An 18,867-nucleotide genomic window follows, 5' to 3' on the forward strand; every position below is an offset into this window, starting at 1 on the left:
ACTTTTCAATATGGCAACTGCCATTGTTGATTTTCAAAACTTGTCCTCAGAAACCAATGGGGGACGTCAATGTGACTATATTTATCTTTTATGCAGTCTATGATGAAAACACACATATACACACACACTCTGTAGTAGCTCAGTCTGTAGGGACTTGGGTTGGGAACTGGAGGGTCGCCGGTTGAAGTCCCGGTGCGGACCAAATATGAAAGTTGGTCTGGTAGCTGGAGAGGTGCCAGATCCCCTCCTGAGCACTGTCGAGGTGCCCTTGAGCAAGGCACCACACCAGCTCAGGAGTGCCCTCTGCAGGCCGCTCTGTCACTCTGACATCTCTCCCCTTAGTGCATGTCCATAGGATCCTCTTTGTGCATGTGTGTGTATATTTCAGCCTATGTGTGTGTTCATAACTTACAGAGTGTAAAAACTGAAATGTCCCCTTCAATAAAAGTAAATCTTAATCTGACTTTTATCTTTACACTGTCCCCCAAATCATCTCAACTCCCAGGCTTTCCTCACACAAATCAATTAAATTAAATTTAAACAGCTTTATTAATCCCTCTTGGGGCAAATAGTTTGGAGCAGCCTGTACACAGAACAACATAAACAAAGACACAGTTACGTGCAAACAACAATTTCCGCTCTTATTTTGAAGGACGAAGTCGGAGCGGAAGTAACACCGTCAGTAAAAAAAGCGTCAAACTTGACTTCCGTATTTAAAGCTAACGTCAGAGCCCTAGACACTGTAACACCAGTGTTGGAGATTAAATAACTACAGAAAGGATCATTAAGACGTTACATTTTTATTAATGACAACACAAAGGCTTACACGGAAAGGACGGAGTAAGTGTCGCAACTCGTCCAGACGTTAACTTTATTCAGCAGGTATGTGGCTGTTACGTCTGTTTGTCAGTAACTGAAAGTTTCGGTTTCAAGTAACGTTTAGCTTCTGCTATCAAAGTTTCCTGCCGGCGTGAGATTCAAAACTAACACCTCTGAAGTAAATTAGATCTTATTTTAATCACGAAAAGCATCACGGGTTGTGTGGCGTTTGGTTCTGCTGTAATTTCACATTCAGCCTCTTGTGACTGTAAACAGTGAAAAGCTATGATTAGCCTTGTACTTTCCTTATGACGTCATGAGTTAAAGTGAAAGAGGAATTGTTTAAGACAATAATAATAATAATAATAATAATAATAATAACAATAATAATAATAATAATAATAATAATAATTACTTATTGCTCAGAAATAACTCAGCATCTCCCTCTATCCCCTCTCACCTCAAACACAGTCTCATCAGAGGTTTCTGTCTCATTTAAACTTTTCTGAATGTTGCTCATGGTGCATTAATGTTGGGTCTTGGTTATGTGAGTGTCTTGAGATACCATCTGTTATGAATTGACTCTATAAAAAGATTGATTGATTGTTCCCTTAACCCTGTTCTAAAACTAAAACCCTGTCCCAAACTTTTTCTGCCAGGGACAACAAATGTCAACATACACTGAACACACCGTCAGTCACACTCTAGGTGAACAAATTCATTTTTTTTTTAGAGTTTATCTCAAACATTGTCTACAAAAAGCACAGGATAGCAACTTCAGTGTGTGACAACAGACGGGGGGAAAAAACTAACAAGCCACTTTTGAAGAGGATGTGACTTTAAAATACAAAATATTTCAACATTTAAAATCCAAAAAGAACAAAATATGACATTAAGCAAGAAAAAGAAAAGGCATTTGATTTAGGGCAAAGATGAGTCATTTAAATACCAAATATAATTAATTATCTACATTTTCATTTTTCTTTTTTGTGCTGTAATTTCTTGTTGTGTGTGCTTGGTTTTTATTGGAAGCATTAACGTAACTGATTTCTTGTTCTTGTTTTTGATTGTGTTCTCACCTTCTGTTTGGCCTGACCATCGATATGTTTTATTCCTGAATTCCTGCCCCTGCTTTGCACTTTATTAGTACCTGTTTTAAGCACTTCCTCTCCTTTTGGCAGCTATGAGCGGCGGCTCAGCTTCTGACCAGCTTGAGGAGGTGAGGAGGAGAGGCCAGTCCATCCTCTCCTCCTCAGGTTCAGCCCAGGATGTGAAGACTGAGGTCCAGATTATGGCCAGCGTCCCCCTGCCTCTGTCAGAGAAGTACTGTCACGTGGGCGCCGACGAAATGCTGAGGGAGAACGTTGTGGGCCACAGTAGGCAGGAGGTGAAGCTTTCTTTGACTGATGCGTGTTCATAACTGCAACCTTAAGTTTGTATTCTCTCCTAAACCTTTGAAGAGTGACCAGTGACCTATGACTCTTAAACCTTGGCCCTCTTATTTGAATCAAGCTTGTTATTTGTGCGTCCGACAGCTGAAAGAAATTATCATAGTGTGTTAATTAAATGTTTATTCATTGTCAAATGATGAATTAATACAATCTGTTCTGATACAATTAGAACTGAGGACTTTTCAAATAGATAGGGGCCTTGACGGTCCCCCGCTGTTAAAGACATTCAAACAAAACACAGAAAACTCAGTGTCAAGTTTGAGTTTGAAAAAGTCCAAATTTAAAGGCACAGCAACACGAAGTCTCACTACAGAGATTACACAAAGTCATTTTGGATTTTATAACTAAAAGGTTTGAAATCATTTGAAATCCTCTCGAGGACTTGAGCCTTTGTACATGGGGTGCGTGCACTAACGCTTACTTACCCTCTTGCGTCATTTCTTAACAACAGACACAGACTTGTTATCTTAGTTGGGGTCAAATGTTTCTCCTTGTGTTGTAAGGTTGCACTATGTTGGAAAAAAACTGGCTCTGCATTATTTTTTCTTTCTGTGGTAGACAGTATTTTGGGATATGAGGAAAAAGTAGAAATGTGTATTCAGATAAATGTGTTTTTATATACATTATTTCAAATTTCTAACACACAATCATACTTCTTATTATTTGAGTCTTTGATCATTTTCTGCAGCCCTGTGCCCGCTGCTCTCACTCACACATGGACATGTAGAGACAACAGATACAGAGCCCCTTTTATCTGAACAAATCATAAATAAGCTCCTAACTCCAGCATTGAATTTGCTTCTACTTCAGGTTCTGGAGTCCTTGAGTAGACTGGTCAAGGCCTTGAGTGTCCTTGAGAAGTACGGCTGTAACCTGACGAATCCTGCTAGGCCCAAATACTGGAGGAACGTCAAACACAACAACCCCACGTTCAAAAGGACGGTGGACGCAATCAAAGTGAGCAAAAGTCTCAGAACCTCGTGCACTCAGAGTGGATTTAACAATGAATCTTCAGTTAGGCAGATCATTTAGCAGAATTCAACCTATTAAAGTATTGCAGACCTTTGCATTTACATAAATGATAAACTTTCTGTCGCATGTTGTGCCAAGACAATCTCTGGCGGGTGTTCAAGGTCTCGATTTGATTTGTTTTTGTCCCTTTTAGGGCGGCCGAAAAGTTTTGTATCTGTACGGCTACACCAATCAGCAGATAGACGGCCTCAGTTTCCCAGAGGAAGTCACTGAACCGGACGCTAATAAGGTTGCTGCACTGACACTTGAGGTCATGAGCTTACGGGCTGAGGTGGACATGCTCATACAGGTATTTGTACGCAGACATTTGATTACCTAAAACATCCGAGTGAGCTGCGTTTGTGTCAGAAATTCATACACAGTACTCTGTCTGTTTGTTTAGGGCACCCATCCACAGCCTGAGTACATCCAAGACATCTTCCCATTAATCATCCAGCAGGTGTGTACAAACATTTCCACTGGCTTTTATCAACGGTCTTCAATTGCTTTATTAAAAAGTTGTGGAAAAAAGACATTTAATTTTGCAGCTCTGCTTTATTCGATCAAATCATACGTTGAAAAAAGGAACCTGTGTTGGAATTCAGCAGACCTCTCTACTTACACATAGAGATCATGATTTAAGGACAACTTGGAGTGGTTTCGAAATCCTTCAATGTTTTTTTTCACTGATGATGAAAGAAAGGAACGCTGGTTTGATTTGAATGATTTCTAGACCTTAAACGTAAAGGTGTTTTTTATGATCTTCGTGTCCTCTCAGGTTTCTGGTTCCTTTTATTTTTAATAATGGTGTTTTGAAAAACATTTTTTCAGGCTGAGCACATCATGTACAGAGGGCTGATTGTGATTTCTCTTCTCCTCAGGACACGCTGGTGAGTGACTCGGCGCCCTTTCTGCCTGGAGAGGAGAAGCAGCAGGGAATCAACCAGCAGCTTCTGTCTCCTTCACCCACTCAGAGCACCGGAGGACAACAACCTCTGACCCCAACAACAGGTCAGCTGCCACCACACCTCTCTACCTGCTCTTGGTATTCTTTTATAAGCTTTTCCACTGTAACCAGTAGAATTGAAGGAGTCTATAAAAGCCTAAATGAATTCACCATCTCTCCTTTTCCCTTCAGGCACATTCTCTCCTGCAGTCGGTGAGTGTCATTTGTGCGGTGGACCTTCGTCTCTGGTTTGCCCGTCTTGTAACAAGCAGCCTTTCTGCGCCGCATGCGATGACTTTTTCCACCGCCACCCTGAGAGAACCAATCACAAGAGAGACAAAATACAGAAAACCAAAGAAGGTATGTCAATTTTCCATCTAAGTCGTATTTGAACATAGGTCTAAATGATTAGTGGATACAAGATGTTTTGGAATATTGCTTTAGCCTTCAGCAGGAAGATGGACTTTAATAACTGAGATGAAATCTTTGCACTCAAAGTTCTTCCAATTAGTGACTGATGCCAGACACAGGCTTTTAGTTTTATGCAAAGTGTCAAAAGGACCAAACAAGCCCAACAGAGATATATATTTTTTTTATTATTGAAGAGTTGGACATTTTTAAAATTAGAAATACAACATCACTCTTCTCGCTCAATTCACCTGACAAATGTCTTAATTTGACCTTGTTCGAATAACAATAATATCCAGAAGGTCGTGTTCATTTTCATGTTTTCTGGTTGTTTGTCTGCAGACACCTGCGGCATCTGTGGGATTTCTTCTGTGCACGTTCATTGCTTCACCTGTCCACAGAGGTTGTGCCTGCACTGTGACAAGCTCTTCCACTCTCACCACGACCGCCAAGGACACAACAGAAACGTCATCACACCGGCCAAAACATCCAGGTGAGGAGAAAAAGACTCTTCATAATGCAGTCAGTGATAAGAAAGAGTAGCAATAAGAATGAGAGGCCACCAGGTTTGATTTGTCGCTCCTGAAACTGTTTCATGTGGAGAACAGGAGTAAGAGAGCTAAACTATATGTACAAGAATCCTTTAGAGGAAATACATTTGTAAAACACCTTTACATGTTTGCTGCAGTCAAACTTTACTTGATTTTGTTTACAGATTTTTAATTTTTAGACCAAGATCTCGAGTGTAAACACTCTACCTGTTATGAGTGTCGAGTAGATTTTTCATATTGTTTTTGTTCTGGGAGAACAATCTTAATATTGTGCTACTGACACATTTGATCCTGCAGTGACCTGTCTGACGTGCCTTTACTGTAGTTTGCAGACAACGTTTAAAGGAACTGAGATGTTGTATATCGGCAGTCAGACCTGATTGCGGTTTACACAATTCAGTTCAGTAATCATTATTATTAGAGAATTATGCCCATAACTGTGAAAACAAGATGCATGCTTCAGACTTTCAATGACAAGCACTTTGCGCTTCATCTTTCAGGGATCACACAGCCGATCCAGACTGTGACTTCCTAAAGTGTAATTCAGTCTGTAGTCACACAGCGACACCCACAGTCAATACAAAAGCTATAATAAGGGTTATTTAAGACGCCTCTATTTGGCTCCATTACAATCGTGTTACAGATTTAGTTTGATGCCCCTTCTCTCTTTTATTATTTTAATTTTATTTACAGTCTTTTAAGTTTTCTGTTTACTGTGGAATTCTTTGCTGCTATTATTGTCCTGTGGGCACAGAGTGAGCTTAAATAACCTGTCCATGAATTGCTCTCATTCCCCAAGCCTTTTTTATTATCGGTTATATCGATGCATCATTTATCAAGATCCATGCTGTTAAAGAAAAGACAGGAGCAGCTACACAAACTTTTACATCATTTTTCTGCCTTTTCTGGTTGTCTTTCAGTCCGTCTCTGTCACCTTGGGAGTGCTCTCACTGCACCACAGTTAACGAGATGCAGGCCGTCCTCTGCGCGACCTGTGAACGACCCCGACTCGCCACGGCTGCCTCCAATGTTCAGGAAAGCCTGTCGTCAATCCCAACATCTCTCAACACGGGTGAGACTCACAACACAACACAAAGATATAAAGCACTTCAAAAGGAGAAAAGATCATTTAAACACTTACAATAAGTAAACCTCGCAACCTATATGTATTTTAATGTGAACTGTTTCCTCATTTAAATTCCTTCTTTTTTTTTTTCCTTTATATCAACTTACATGAGACCATTATTTATCAGCCTTATGTTTGCTTTACATATTAATTTAAAATAAAACACTTCTGGAAAACAGGTATAATGCTCATGGCATGTGCAATAATATAATTCTTCCAAAAGATTTAAACTAACACATCTCAGCTTTTTAAAAGCGACCCCTCTAAATTAAGATATTGTGACAGATTGTGATGTCGACAGTAGAATGTGTGTTTCTGATCCCTCAGAGTGGCAGTGCAAGAGCTGCACTGTTGTGAATCAAGGCAGCAGCATCCTCTGTGAGGTGTGTGAGCGCCCTCGTCTGGCCACCCGCCCGCCGGTCACACCGGTTCTGTCCAGTCCAGGATCTCTGTCTGACTCTGGAACAAAGGTCTGTCTCACTGCTGCTGAGAAATCTCTCAATCTTTGTTATTTTAGGCAATAATACTTAGTATTAAGAGGAGTCTGTTTTACACTTGGCCAGCAGCAACTTTAACTGTTTTTGTTCACTCTGAGAGCTCCCATAGAATACATTTCAATGAAAAAAGTTTACAAAATGGAGCCTGTAGCATCTGAAGAGCCAAGTGTTTTCTTCAAACAGGAGACCTAAGACAGAGCTACAACGAGTGAAATGTACCTTAGATTCATTAGAGGGCACAAACAGGACTCCAAATAGATCACGTTGCTCCTCAGATGTGTTAAAAAGTAACTTTTTGTAAAAATATTTAAGTTGTTTTCACAGCTTGTTTTTGCTGTTTCAAAGAAACCTAAACAGATTTTTCTCTCTCAGGATTAAAGACCAAACTTTGATGACAGACTTTGATTTACTGTACATCTTTAAGTTTACTTCTTTCAGTCATTATTCAGAGTTGACTTTTGCTTTTCTTCCTCCAATTGAGAGAATATTTTAGCATTTGTAATTTTGATACTCTTGCTCTAAAAATCAAAATTTGATTGCTGTTTTGCTTTTCTAAAGAAATAATATGTTGATTGAACTTATCTCATTTGTTTGTCATGTTTTCTAAATGTAATTTAGTCTTTTTATTCTCTTATTTTTTTCCCCCCAGTGGATGTGCCAGTTCTGCACCTTTGAAAACACAAAGCCCGCTCTGGTGTGTGTGATGTGCAACCAGGCCTGTAAAGACTCCACTAGAGTTTCTTTGCCCCAGTCCCCCCAACAGACCCCGACATCCGCAGCTAAAGAGCAACCCCAGCCGAGGATCAAACCCCAACCGAAACCCAGAGTCAACCTGGAGCTTAAGAGACAGAAGATGATGAGGGATGACGGCCTCAGGCTCGTCAACCAGATCAGAGTAAGTTAAAGCTGATATGTTTTATTTTGAAAGACAGCAGCAGGAACTCTTGAGTTTGTTATAAGAATGACAGCTCATGTGATCAGGGGGGAGAATAAAACTGTTGCCAAAATAATAGCTATAAATTAATTAACTGGTCTAAAGAACCAAAATCTTCCCAATAACTTCCCTCCAATGATATATGAAAATGATCTTTTTGCTCATTGTTGTTTATTTACTTATACACCTGCGTAGTGTTCGAGTCAGCTCATTAGAAGAAGAAATCAGACTCACCCTGTTTCTCCCTCGCAGGAAGCAGAAAAGCGCGGCGTCAGTCCTGAGGAGGTGTACGCAGCCATCTGCATGTGCGGTGGCAGCAACACAAACCCCTGTGATTGGCTGACGTCAGAGCTGCCTCACCTGCTGGATGAAATCTGCGCCATGGCGGCTTCCGTCCAGCTAAACTACAAAGCAGAGGATTCTGGGATGCTCCTTGAGTTGCAGAGAGACGAAGAGGCGACTGGTCTGACCGTCACAGGTGGAGGTGTGAAGCTGTCCCGGGCGGAGGCCAAGCTGGCGTGGTTAGCTGCAGGAGGAGACACAGAGAGAGCCGTGAGACAGCTGCTGAGAGACAGACAGGTCAAGGTAGGAATGGGTTCAAATCCGACCTTTGGCTCCTTCTTGCATGTCGTTCTCCACTCTCTCTCTGTCCCTGATCTCTGTCTCTGAATAAAGGTGCAAAAACAACAACGATGCTACAGAGGGAACCTTTCAAAGCACAATGTTATTTAATATCTCTTCTTATCATTTAATACTTTGAATATCCGGAAAAAGAGTTAAAAACAGAGCATTAAGCAAAAACAGGACTTTCAAATACTAAATACATGAAAATATAAACAAAAAAAAACAAGCCCAACACCAACTGTTTCATGAAAACAGTTCTCCTGCTGAGGTCCGAGTCTTCTCCTAAAGTTGCTTCATGACACAAAATATTCCAAACATCTTTGTGAGTAACGACAGTTGTACTTACATGTTTGTGTTGGGCCTCAAACCCTGTAGGTTTCTTTCTGAATAAGCTGTTATTTAGCCTTGAACTCTTCACACTTTTTATTTTACGAGGCTTTGAATCTGCTGAATAAAAACACCGAGTCTTTATTCAGTGAACCTTGCAAGAGGGGGAGCAGAGTCTCATTAATGTAACCCAGCTGATGTTGATAAGCAGCTTCCCACAGATGAAATCAAGAAGTTAGAAATCAGGATGTTTTCAGTATCTCCCGGCTCTCTGACCTTGAAAGATAACAGCTGAAAAAAGAGCGTCTGTGATGTGCAGGGAGGGGAATGTCGGAGTGCTGTTCAACCCTCTTAAACTCCTCCTGACCCTGGTTCATGAGCCTGATGTAGAAACTAGATAGCAAATAGAAACTTTTAAACCGTGGGAACGAGATGTATGTATGCAACTTAAGTAGGGAAGCAAACGAGTCATTTTAATGTCTTGAAATAACACATTTAAGTAATGTGTTTTTAATTTGTATCTGGGGCTTTTATTTCCCTTTGTAGCCTTCAAGCAGTCCAGTTCAGTTCGGTTTGGTCTGGTTTGTCATTTTTTTCCAGACAGTTTCCATCACACAGTCCTCGTATTTGCTGCAGACAGTGAGCCATTGTTTGATCCCTGCTTTGTGTGTGTGTTCGATGTGTGTGTGTGTGCAGATGAAGGAGTTGCACTCTCTGGGCTTCAGGGACGTGTCCCAGTGTGAGGAGGCGCTGCGTCAGAGCGGAGGAGAGGTGAAGGGCGCTCTGTCTCTGCTGCAGCGCCCCCTCCTGGAGCACTTTCACCAGCAGATCTGGGCAGACCAGCCTGAGCCTCCAATTGATCCCAAACACCCTGACAAACAGGTAAGACTGCAGCCGAAACCACCTGTGGGCTGTTTGTGTATTAAATTCAGGTGTGGCGTTACCTTTAATATCAGGTTAACTCTTTGTTTGCTGCTCCACAGAGGATGTGCAGACGTCTGCTGGCGCTGTACGATCTGCCCAGCTGGGGGCGCTGCGAGCTCGTCCTCGCTCTGCTTCAGGAGTCAGAGGTCACGTGCTCTCTGGAGGACGTGGTGCAAGCTGTGAAAGAGTCCCCCCCCGACAAAGATTTCATCAGACGTCTCCTCAACAACGAGTGTCCCTGCTGCTTCAGCATCTTCCCTCGAAGCAAGGTGAGCAGGGCGGGATTGGGTCAGACTTTATACCTGCAGCATCTTCTTCAGTGTTGTTTCATACATTTCACTCAGCAGGTTTTATTTTTAGAAGTACTTTTTCTTTCTGTAAGGAACCATTTACCATTTACACAGAACTATAGTCAAGCTATAAATAATGATGAGATGAAAAGTGGGATGAAGCTTGTATGTACGTGTTAATGGAGGAAAAGAGGGGAAGACATGTGAATTACTTAAAGAAATGGAATTTAGGGTGGTAAATAACTTAACTTATATTCAGAAATTTGTCAAAAAAATTCTGAACAAAAGGCTTTCTAAGCCAGGTTGCAGAAATAAACAGGAAAGAAAAAGGAGTTAAGGGATACAGAAAAGAATCATATTTGCAGCATTTCTTCCCAAATACAGAATGTGATGATTTATTATCCTTCTTCACTTCAATTTAAGCTCCTCTGAGAAGTTTTTAGCTGTTTAAGAAAGAGACTGAAATTAGTACAGATAACCTTTTATGAGCTAAAAAAGCAAAGTAGACTATCTGTATAAAGATTTATTATTTCCATACACTTGTTTTTAATGTCTTAAACCACTGTAGGTGTCTGACAAAGTGTGTTAAAGCATTCACATTTTCCACAGCAAAATATTCCCAATGAGTGATATATCTTAAGGTTAAAAGGATGAGATTTTATCAAAGAAAACACTAAGATATTTACAGGACAATTCAGCAAAGTGGTGCATGGTTCCACTTTCCAAAATCAACACATAATCAACAAAATATGTGGTTTTTTTAGATGCAGTCCCTGACCTCCTGTCAGTGCTCAGTGTGTCACGACTGCTTCAGGCAGCACTTCACCATCGCTGTGAGAGACAAACACATCCGAGAAATGGTGTGTCCCGTCTGCAGCGGGCCGGACATCAACGACCCCGAACAAATGGACAGCTACTTCTCCACATTGGACATCCAGGTACACAGAGACAAAAACATCCACGGTTATTTTCAAAGAAACTCCCTTTTAAAATGTTGATCTCTTCTTTCACATTTTCATTTAAATGCTAAAACAATCTTTAGTAGCGCTGGTTAAAAACAAAGTCATCATTTTCATCAGGTCAGTTATTAAGCAATATGTGTATATGTACACACACACACACACATATATATATATATATATATATGTATGTATGTATGTATGTATGTATGTATTTAAAGTCAGGAGAAAAGGGGACAGGGGATGGACTTGTGGCTCCAGTCACCAGTGTGTGTGGTCATGTGACCAAAATATCAAACATGACAGAAAATCATCTGACCAGTGGGAAGTTGATGATCGAGCCGTCATCGGCCGCCCTGCCGCAGTGTTCACTGCACGTCTGACGATGCCATCAATCGTACCACTCGAAATCGTACAGTGTACCCCCAGCTTAATATTGCTGCACAAGACTGCATGCAAAATATAACTTTATATTCTCTTTTTATAGTAAATAAAATCATTTAGAGTCATTTAAAATGGCAGAATGGGAATTTATGTCCCTTTATTAGTTAACATAAAATCTGTTCCCTGTTTAATGTATTTAACATTATAGTTGTTTTTCTCCTTTGTTTTATTTCTTGGTGTGTATGCATGCAGGTATGAAGTTTATTTGTTTGATTATTTTGCAGCTGCGGGGCTGCTTGGAGCCAGTTGTGTACGACCTGTTTCATAAAAAGCTGACGGAGCAGGCTCTGATGAAAGACCCAAAGTTCCTCTGGTGTTATCACGTAAGTTTAATTCCCTGACACTGTGTCAGCTCTCAATACGATGTTCTCCTCTTGACTGTTCGGGAAATCTTAACACTGATTGGCTTTCGTTATGCAGCGTCAAATAGATTTGTCTTTCGGGTTGAACATTTTTGATCTTGGTAGAATTGTAAAAACAAGGAAAAGCGTCAAATAATGTCAAAACATGGATCAAACACAAATGGATTTTGAAGTAGAGACTAATGCAGATAATAAAACAATATAGAAACGTAATTAAAACAATTAAAAGGTCAAAATAAGTTAAAGCTTAAAAAAAGGGTAAAATATCAAAAAAAGTTTAAGATAAAGAGTTATAGCAGCAGGAAGTCAGCAACAAGAATAAAAAAAAGGATGAAATTAGAATAACATTCATAATCACAAGGGGAAAAAAAGCTTTGGTTTCTAAAGTTGGTTTTAAATGTACATCATGACCGTGTCTCCCTCAGTGCGTCAGCGGCTTCATTAATGAAGAAGACCAGCTGAAGGTCACCTGTCTGTCCTGCAAGAAGAGTTTCTGCGCTCAGTGTAAGAAGCCTGTGAGTATAAGACCATCACTTTTAGTACTTACTTATCTCAGGTTTCAGCCTTGAAACTTTGGCTGCTCTTTAAAGAAACCATGTGTGTAGGAGTTTGTCTCCTTTAACCCTCCTCTCCTCTGTGGTGTCAGTGGGAGGCTCAGCATCAGGATCTGTCCTGTGAGCAGTTCCAGCAGTGGAAGCGTGAGAACGATCCCGAGTATCAGCGGCAGGGCCTGGCCGGGTTCCTGAGAGACAACGGCATCAGTGAGGACACGGAAACTTTACTCACAACAACAAACACAAGTTTTATTTCAGTTTCTTACCTTCATAGCTGCACCTGCACCTGCAGAACTGCAGGTTCATGCTCTCAAACCAAAATGTTTATTTAAGGCTTTTTTTCTATTCTTGTTACGAAGTTAACAAACTTATTAAGTAACTTAATAAGGTCATCCTTAAACACACTTCATTCCCCTTATTTTAAACCATAAGATGTGATATTTACACACAAAAAACAATACATATCCATCCATGATTAAAATATTATAAATGATTGGGCGTTAGTAAAATAGTGGTTAGTTAATGTGGCCCATGTGCATCTGAAGTCCTCGGGGCAGGTGGGCCAGGTTCAGGTCCGACCTGTGGCTCCTTTCCTGCATGTCATTCCCCACTCTCTCTATATATTATTCTCTATAATATTCTTATGATTGATGAACCGTTGCAGCTCTACTGTGCAGATCTATCAAAGGCAGTGGTGTTAGGTAGCATTAGAAAATAACTAATACATTTATTGAAGTAATCATTTTAAGAGTATTCTTGAACTTTCTACCACTTTAAAGCTGAACTCTTTCAAGTATTCACTGTCTGAAACAAAGAGATGAACTTGTATCTGTTGTCGTCTTGCAGCCTGTCCTGGCTGCAGGTTCCAGTACGCTCTGACCAAAGGCGGCTGCATGCACTTCACCTGCTCCCAGTGCAGGTACCAGTTCTGCAGTGGCTGCAACAATCCCTACCACAAGGTGAGAAACATGTGGCTCACCTTCAGGAGAATGTTCACAGTGTGTGTTTCAAAATGAACATAATCCAGGTTTTAACAGGGCACAAATACAAATATCAGCAAAATGAGAAATCATTCGTTTTTTCAGTTTTCACACTTTTTGTAGGTCAAAGATGCACACAGATTATTTTCTGGGAGGATGTAGTTGATTTAAATGTAACATGCTCTTCTCCTGTGTTTTCCCTCTATTTGTTTTCTTCGCTCTCACAGACTGTTTGTCGGACTCCCCAGTGCAATTTTTCCGGCCTGCATGCTCATCATCCCAGAGACTGTCTGTTCTATCTCAGAGACTGGGAGCCGCCCAGGCTGCAGGAACTTCTGCAGGTGGAAACACTCTTTGTTTTTCTGTTTTTATACACGTCAAGTAAAGTCAGCTGTGTTCCTTGTGGTGGGAGGGATGAAACCGACAAACAGATCAATCTGTTGATTGTTGTGCTTTCAAACTTGCACAAAGCCTGCTGAAGTTGACAGGATGAGCTGCATGCATGAACACACACAGACAACATTTTCACTTTATCCAGAGTTTCTCCTGCCAATTATTACACATCTAAGACAGGGCTACAATATTTACACAAACATAGACGGAGCAAGAATAAATATATTGTTGGATGTTTATATATGTTCTGTTTGTCTCCTCAGAGGAGTGGCGTGGAGTTCAACACAGACCCTTCAGACGGAGCTCAAAGTGGTAAAAGAAGAAATCCTTTTCTTCTTATCTGACTGTTTTCATCCATTTCAAGAAGCAAAGAAACAGAAACATGACTTTTATAAATGTTTTTATCTCAAATGTCATATTCTGAAAATCCAGGAATAAGTTCGGAAATATTTTATAAACACAATCTGTGAAGTTCAAATTTAAATTCAGGATCACTTGAACCTCTTTTAACATTTTGTCTTTCCATATATCTGGAAGTTTCCACAAGTTTTTTTTTTTGACTGTTTTCAATAATCTAATGATGAATCTTTGACTTTGTTTCCTCGTCTGTGTGTCAGTCACATGCTGTGTGATGGAGCAGAAAGATGACGACGGTCTGCAGACTGATTCCCCGTGTGGAACCCAAACTCAGCCGGGACAGGCCGGACTCTGCGAGTGAGTTACTGTGTGTGTGTGTGTGTGTGTGTGTGTGTGTGTGTGTGTGTGTGTGTGTGTGTGTGTGTGTGTGTGTGTGTGTGTGTGTGTGTGTGTGTGTGTGTGTGTGTGTGTGTGTGTGTGTGTGTGTGTGTGTGTGTGTGTGTGTGTGTGTGTGTGTGTGTTGAGCTGTACTGTTTTTCTCTGAAAATATATTTTAACAGTTTTGATCCTCACCTTCCCTTAAATATAGCCATTGTCAGCAGTCAGCACGATAACAATGCATTGGTAAACCAACGCCTGAGCCTTAAACTTCACAGTGACAGTGTCGTCTGAGCTGAGCTGTGGACACAGACAGGTTTCAAGTCAAACATCAGCTGATATGGATGTGAAGGAGAATTGAACTCAAATATTTAGTTAAAAACTGCTGATTGCTAATTATATCTTATCACGAGTTAATTCATTCAGTTTCTTTTAGGCCAACTAATGTGTAACAGTTTGTGTGTAAATCATTTTTTATTCTTTTAATTTTATTCTGATTCTAATTATCATGAAAAATAATAATAATGAGCAAAGGAATGCAGAATATGTTTCCATTGCTGACAAAAAAAATAATTTATTAATGAACTCGTCTACACCTGTGTCTCTGTTTTAGGGCTGTCCCCTCAGATGTGATGATCTCATAAATCAAAAACACCCCGGGTCCTCTCAGATCTATACAATAGAATATCTGCACATTGTTTCATGAGCTGCTTCCCTGCATAAAAATAAAGTAATGAACAAACAGAGCGTACTCTGTTGACTTTAAAAAAACAGTGTTTATCATCTGATTGAAGACAGAGAGCAAAAGAGGACACCATACCTCCAAGCTGAAACAGCTCTTATAGTAATTATTTAATGACACCACTGCTCTCCTTTGAAGTTCTGAGGTGTGTGTGTGTGTGTGTGTGTGTGTGTGTGTGTGTGTGTGTGTGTTGAGCTGTACTGTTTTTCTCTGAAAATATATATTAACAGTTTTGATCCTCACCTTCCCTTAAATATAGCCATTGTCAGCAGTCAGCACGATAACAATGCACTTCGGCAGAGTGCAGCGTCCCTCTGTGGATATTTTGAATCTTTGAACCTCTAAGAACTTGACTATCCGAGAGCCAACAACAAGAGCCAGTTAAAACTGGTTTCTTACAGTTCCTGTTGAGGGGTTCACGAGGGGCTGGAAGCTCTAAAAAGAGAAGAACAATAAATACAGCTAAAGCATTCAATCAATCAGCAATCAGAAGAAGACATCACATTAAAGCAAGTCTGCTGTGGCTCAGTGTTAGAGTTTTCATGGAACTTGAAAAGCAGCATCTCTACCAAAATGATGACGTCTTTACTAGTCAAAGGAGAAAGAAGCTTTGTACTGAGCTGTAGTTTGATTCTGGTCGATCGTCTTTAAATAAAACTGAACCATATTTACCCAGAAGGCCTTGACTCTTCCACCCTGCAGATGTTTTATTGCACTGAGTCACTTTGCTGAATCAGAGTTAACAATCAGACTGAAAGAATGCAAACTTTCCTGTTTAATCTTTTTGAAGCAGAGACGGAAATATCCCTGCTCTCTCCTGGGGATCCTAAATTCTTGCTTTGTGCTTTTGGACTTGTTGCCTCTTTGAGGGAGGTCTGCTGTCAGGCCGCTCTCTGGAAACAAAATGCACATTCTTCATTTATTAGGTCATTCTGGAGGCTGTGGGTTACATTTGTGCTGCCAGTTGTTTTGGAGACAGGCTGAAAAATCTGTTGACTTAATTATCGTGCTTCAGTGAAGTGTGCTGTAATCTCTAGTGTCTCCTAACACTATGCTCCTCGAAGTCAATCTACCGATTTAAAACCGAGAACACGTGGAAATATATCCTTAAATCAGTTTGTCATTTAAGTTTAAAGCAGCTACAACATTTACTATAACAGTGAGATGATAGAACAGATCAGTTAAAAATATTAGCCACATTTTACTTGTTGAGTGTCTTGAAATATAATGTACTGACTAATTAAGATAGTGTATCATATTTTAAGACACTCAAGGGAAATTTGCTCTGGCAGATGTTTTTTTACTTATTACGGTCATGTTGTCCCTGCAGGAAGCACTACAGGGAGTACTTGGTGAGTCTGATAAACGCTCACTCTCTGGACCCGGCTCTGCTCTACGACCTCCAGGAGCTGACCCGGGCCTGCGACAGACACCAGGTGGACCATCAGAGAGGAGAGAACGAGGACGAAAACGTCTACCACGCTCGACTGCTCAAGGTGAGATACCTCAGGGTTTTGTTTCTAGGAATCCATGTTTGTGTGTGTGTGTGTGTATGTATGTACAGTGTATGTTATTTTTCTTTTCTCTGTGAACACTGCATCTGTCCCGGCCAAATAAACCCCAAAAAAAGGACACTGTACTTTTTCCTTCTGGAAGTATTGAAAAATAACACTTTAAATTTGCAGAGCATAATGTGAAGCATCAACAGTAAGATTTAGTTTAAAGAACTTTTCTGTGTTTGTCACTCTCACAGAAACTGATGGAGGTTCCTCTTGGAGAAAAAGTTCCCCGGAACCAAACAAGAATTCTGCCTGAAGAACAATCATCGGACGTCGAATAAAGCTGGACATTCATTAAAAACATGAACAGAACTGACTAAACTCCTGACCCCGACAGCTGAGTGACAAGATGAAGAAACTAATACAGCGGCTTTGGATCTGTATTTATTCAACGTTATGATAGATGTATATCGACAGAATGAATCTGTCAGAACACGTCCTCCTGATCGTGTTTGAGTTTCGTCTCTTCTTTTTTTAACTTTAGAACTTGTTCTCCATTTGTCTTCACATCTCAATGAATCATAAACTCTCTTAATTAACTTTTATTTTGGATTACATTTGATGCTGCACAAAAACAAAGGTTTATTGATTTTTTATTCTCTTGAAAGCAAAAATGTGTGTTGAAATGATTCATCTGTGAATAAAGCTATGTGGGCAGAATAATATATATATATAATAATAAATCATATATAAATCAAAAACCTTTATTGGGGTAAATATTTTGTCAAACATTGAGTTCATTCGCTGCTGTCTCGGTTTCTGATTGATTGTGGTTTACATATGATGAACAAATCAAAGGCAATAAAAAAATGTTTTTGAAAAGTTGATTTATTCATGAACTTGCGGAGACAAAATCTATAAATAAAAAACTTCTTAAGTCTTGGTAGTCCTTTATGTCTCATTTCTGATTTTAAAATTTTAATAGAAATAGAACAAAATAATGCACTAAAAAATAAGACACTAGTGCTTCTTTTATTAATCTTTTTCATTTGAATTATTGCTATTTTTACATCAAACTCTACTTTAGTCATGTAACGTGAAATAAGCTTTGTATCCCAGTTGACAGTTTTAGATTTTCAGGGTTTTTTGAAAAGTCTTAAAAGGTTTTAAATAAAATTTAAAAAGCCTTATTTGATGGATTATGTGATAATTCATGGCTTTTATAGCAGTTTGAAGATGAAACACAGGGAATAGATGGCGGAGGCAAACACAGTTATTAGGCAACTTGCAAAATATTTAATTCAATCTTTTAATTTGGGAGATTGAGAATCAAAGCTGCTGAGTCCCACATGAATCCAGAAAACTCATGATACATGGTACTAAATGATCACTCATTTTTCTTTGTCTGGGTCTTAAAAAGTCTTAGATTTGATTTTAAAATCTCTGCTGCGACTCGTATTTTTACTTTGCAGAGGATATTACCTTTAAAACACTTAAAGGCTTCTTAAAAGAGATCCACTTTTCTCTCTGAAATCCTCCAGCTTTCATTCATACACTACAAATGAATTGTTTTTGTCTGTATTTATGTATGTAAGAGTGTATGTATGTGTGAGTACATACATGTTTATATATGCATGTTGTGTATGTATCTGTGTGTGTATATGTTTATGTATGTATGAATGCATACATTGAATTATCTATTATTTATCGTTTCAGTAATATTTGCAACCAACGTCCATTTTTTCTTACAATCCAGCTTACATTTTTCAGTGTGGTTTTAATATTTCTGTGTTGTACTACATTTACTAATGGCAACAGATACACACACAAAAGAATAGTGCATTAAGTCAAATAAATAGTAACAATCCAAAATCAAGCTAAGATCCACAAGACAACAAAGATGAATCAAAAATGAATCAAGGTATACAATCTAAAAACCTATCTATCCCACATACACATTAAAAAAAACAGCAAACTTGGTTCTACCACTGACATTTAACGCTGCAAACTTGATTTTAATATTAATATATTTTTTTACATGACTTAATTAATTTTGATAAACGTGACGTGAAGACATTTGATAAAAGGAAGAGAACATAGATTTAAAATAATGTGTTTTGGGTGTGTTTGTTTAAATAATGTCTCTGTCCGCTGTCGCCCCCTGGTGGCCGACTCGCAGGCCGTTTCTGTAAAGTCACGTGATTTCTGGGAAAAGGGGCGACTTCTGTTGCTTAGTCTGCAGCTCAGAGCCGAACAGACACACTAGAGTCAGCAAACACCACGGAGGAAAC

General features: G+C 39.6%; 1 protein-coding gene across 1 annotated transcript in view; it reads left to right on the forward strand.

The window, feature by feature from the left end:
* Positions 1-705: 705 nt before the first annotated feature.
* LOC109994280 (E3 ubiquitin-protein ligase RNF31) overlaps positions 706-18,867 on the forward strand; it is a 29,956-nt gene continuing 11,794 nt past the window's right edge. The window contains exons 1-24 of the mRNA XM_065948649.1: positions 706-882; positions 2,001-2,206; positions 3,081-3,227; positions 3,436-3,591; positions 3,685-3,741; positions 4,163-4,292; positions 4,420-4,587; positions 4,978-5,128; positions 6,107-6,258; positions 6,640-6,782; positions 7,459-7,704; positions 7,996-8,328; positions 9,391-9,576; positions 9,678-9,887; positions 10,673-10,846; positions 11,536-11,634; positions 12,099-12,188; positions 12,320-12,434; positions 13,074-13,186; positions 13,435-13,548; positions 13,864-13,912; positions 14,218-14,314; positions 16,408-16,588; positions 18,756-18,824. Coding sequence (XP_065804721.1) covers positions 2,003-2,206; positions 3,081-3,227; positions 3,436-3,591; positions 3,685-3,741; positions 4,163-4,292; positions 4,420-4,587; positions 4,978-5,128; positions 6,107-6,258; positions 6,640-6,782; positions 7,459-7,704; positions 7,996-8,328; positions 9,391-9,576; positions 9,678-9,887; positions 10,673-10,846; positions 11,536-11,634; positions 12,099-12,188; positions 12,320-12,434; positions 13,074-13,186; positions 13,435-13,548; positions 13,864-13,912; positions 14,218-14,314; positions 16,408-16,588; positions 18,756-18,824 — 3,384 coding nt within the window. The 5' untranslated portion in view covers positions 706-882; positions 2,001-2,002. The remainder of the gene's footprint in view (positions 883-2,000; positions 2,207-3,080; positions 3,228-3,435; positions 3,592-3,684; positions 3,742-4,162; positions 4,293-4,419; positions 4,588-4,977; positions 5,129-6,106; positions 6,259-6,639; positions 6,783-7,458; positions 7,705-7,995; positions 8,329-9,390; positions 9,577-9,677; positions 9,888-10,672; positions 10,847-11,535; positions 11,635-12,098; positions 12,189-12,319; positions 12,435-13,073; positions 13,187-13,434; positions 13,549-13,863; positions 13,913-14,217; positions 14,315-16,407; positions 16,589-18,755; positions 18,825-18,867) is intronic.

This window comes from Labrus bergylta, chromosome 20, assembly GCF_963930695.1.
Source record: "Labrus bergylta chromosome 20, fLabBer1.1, whole genome shotgun sequence".
Lineage (NCBI taxonomy): Eukaryota > Metazoa > Chordata > Actinopteri > Labriformes > Labridae > Labrus > Labrus bergylta.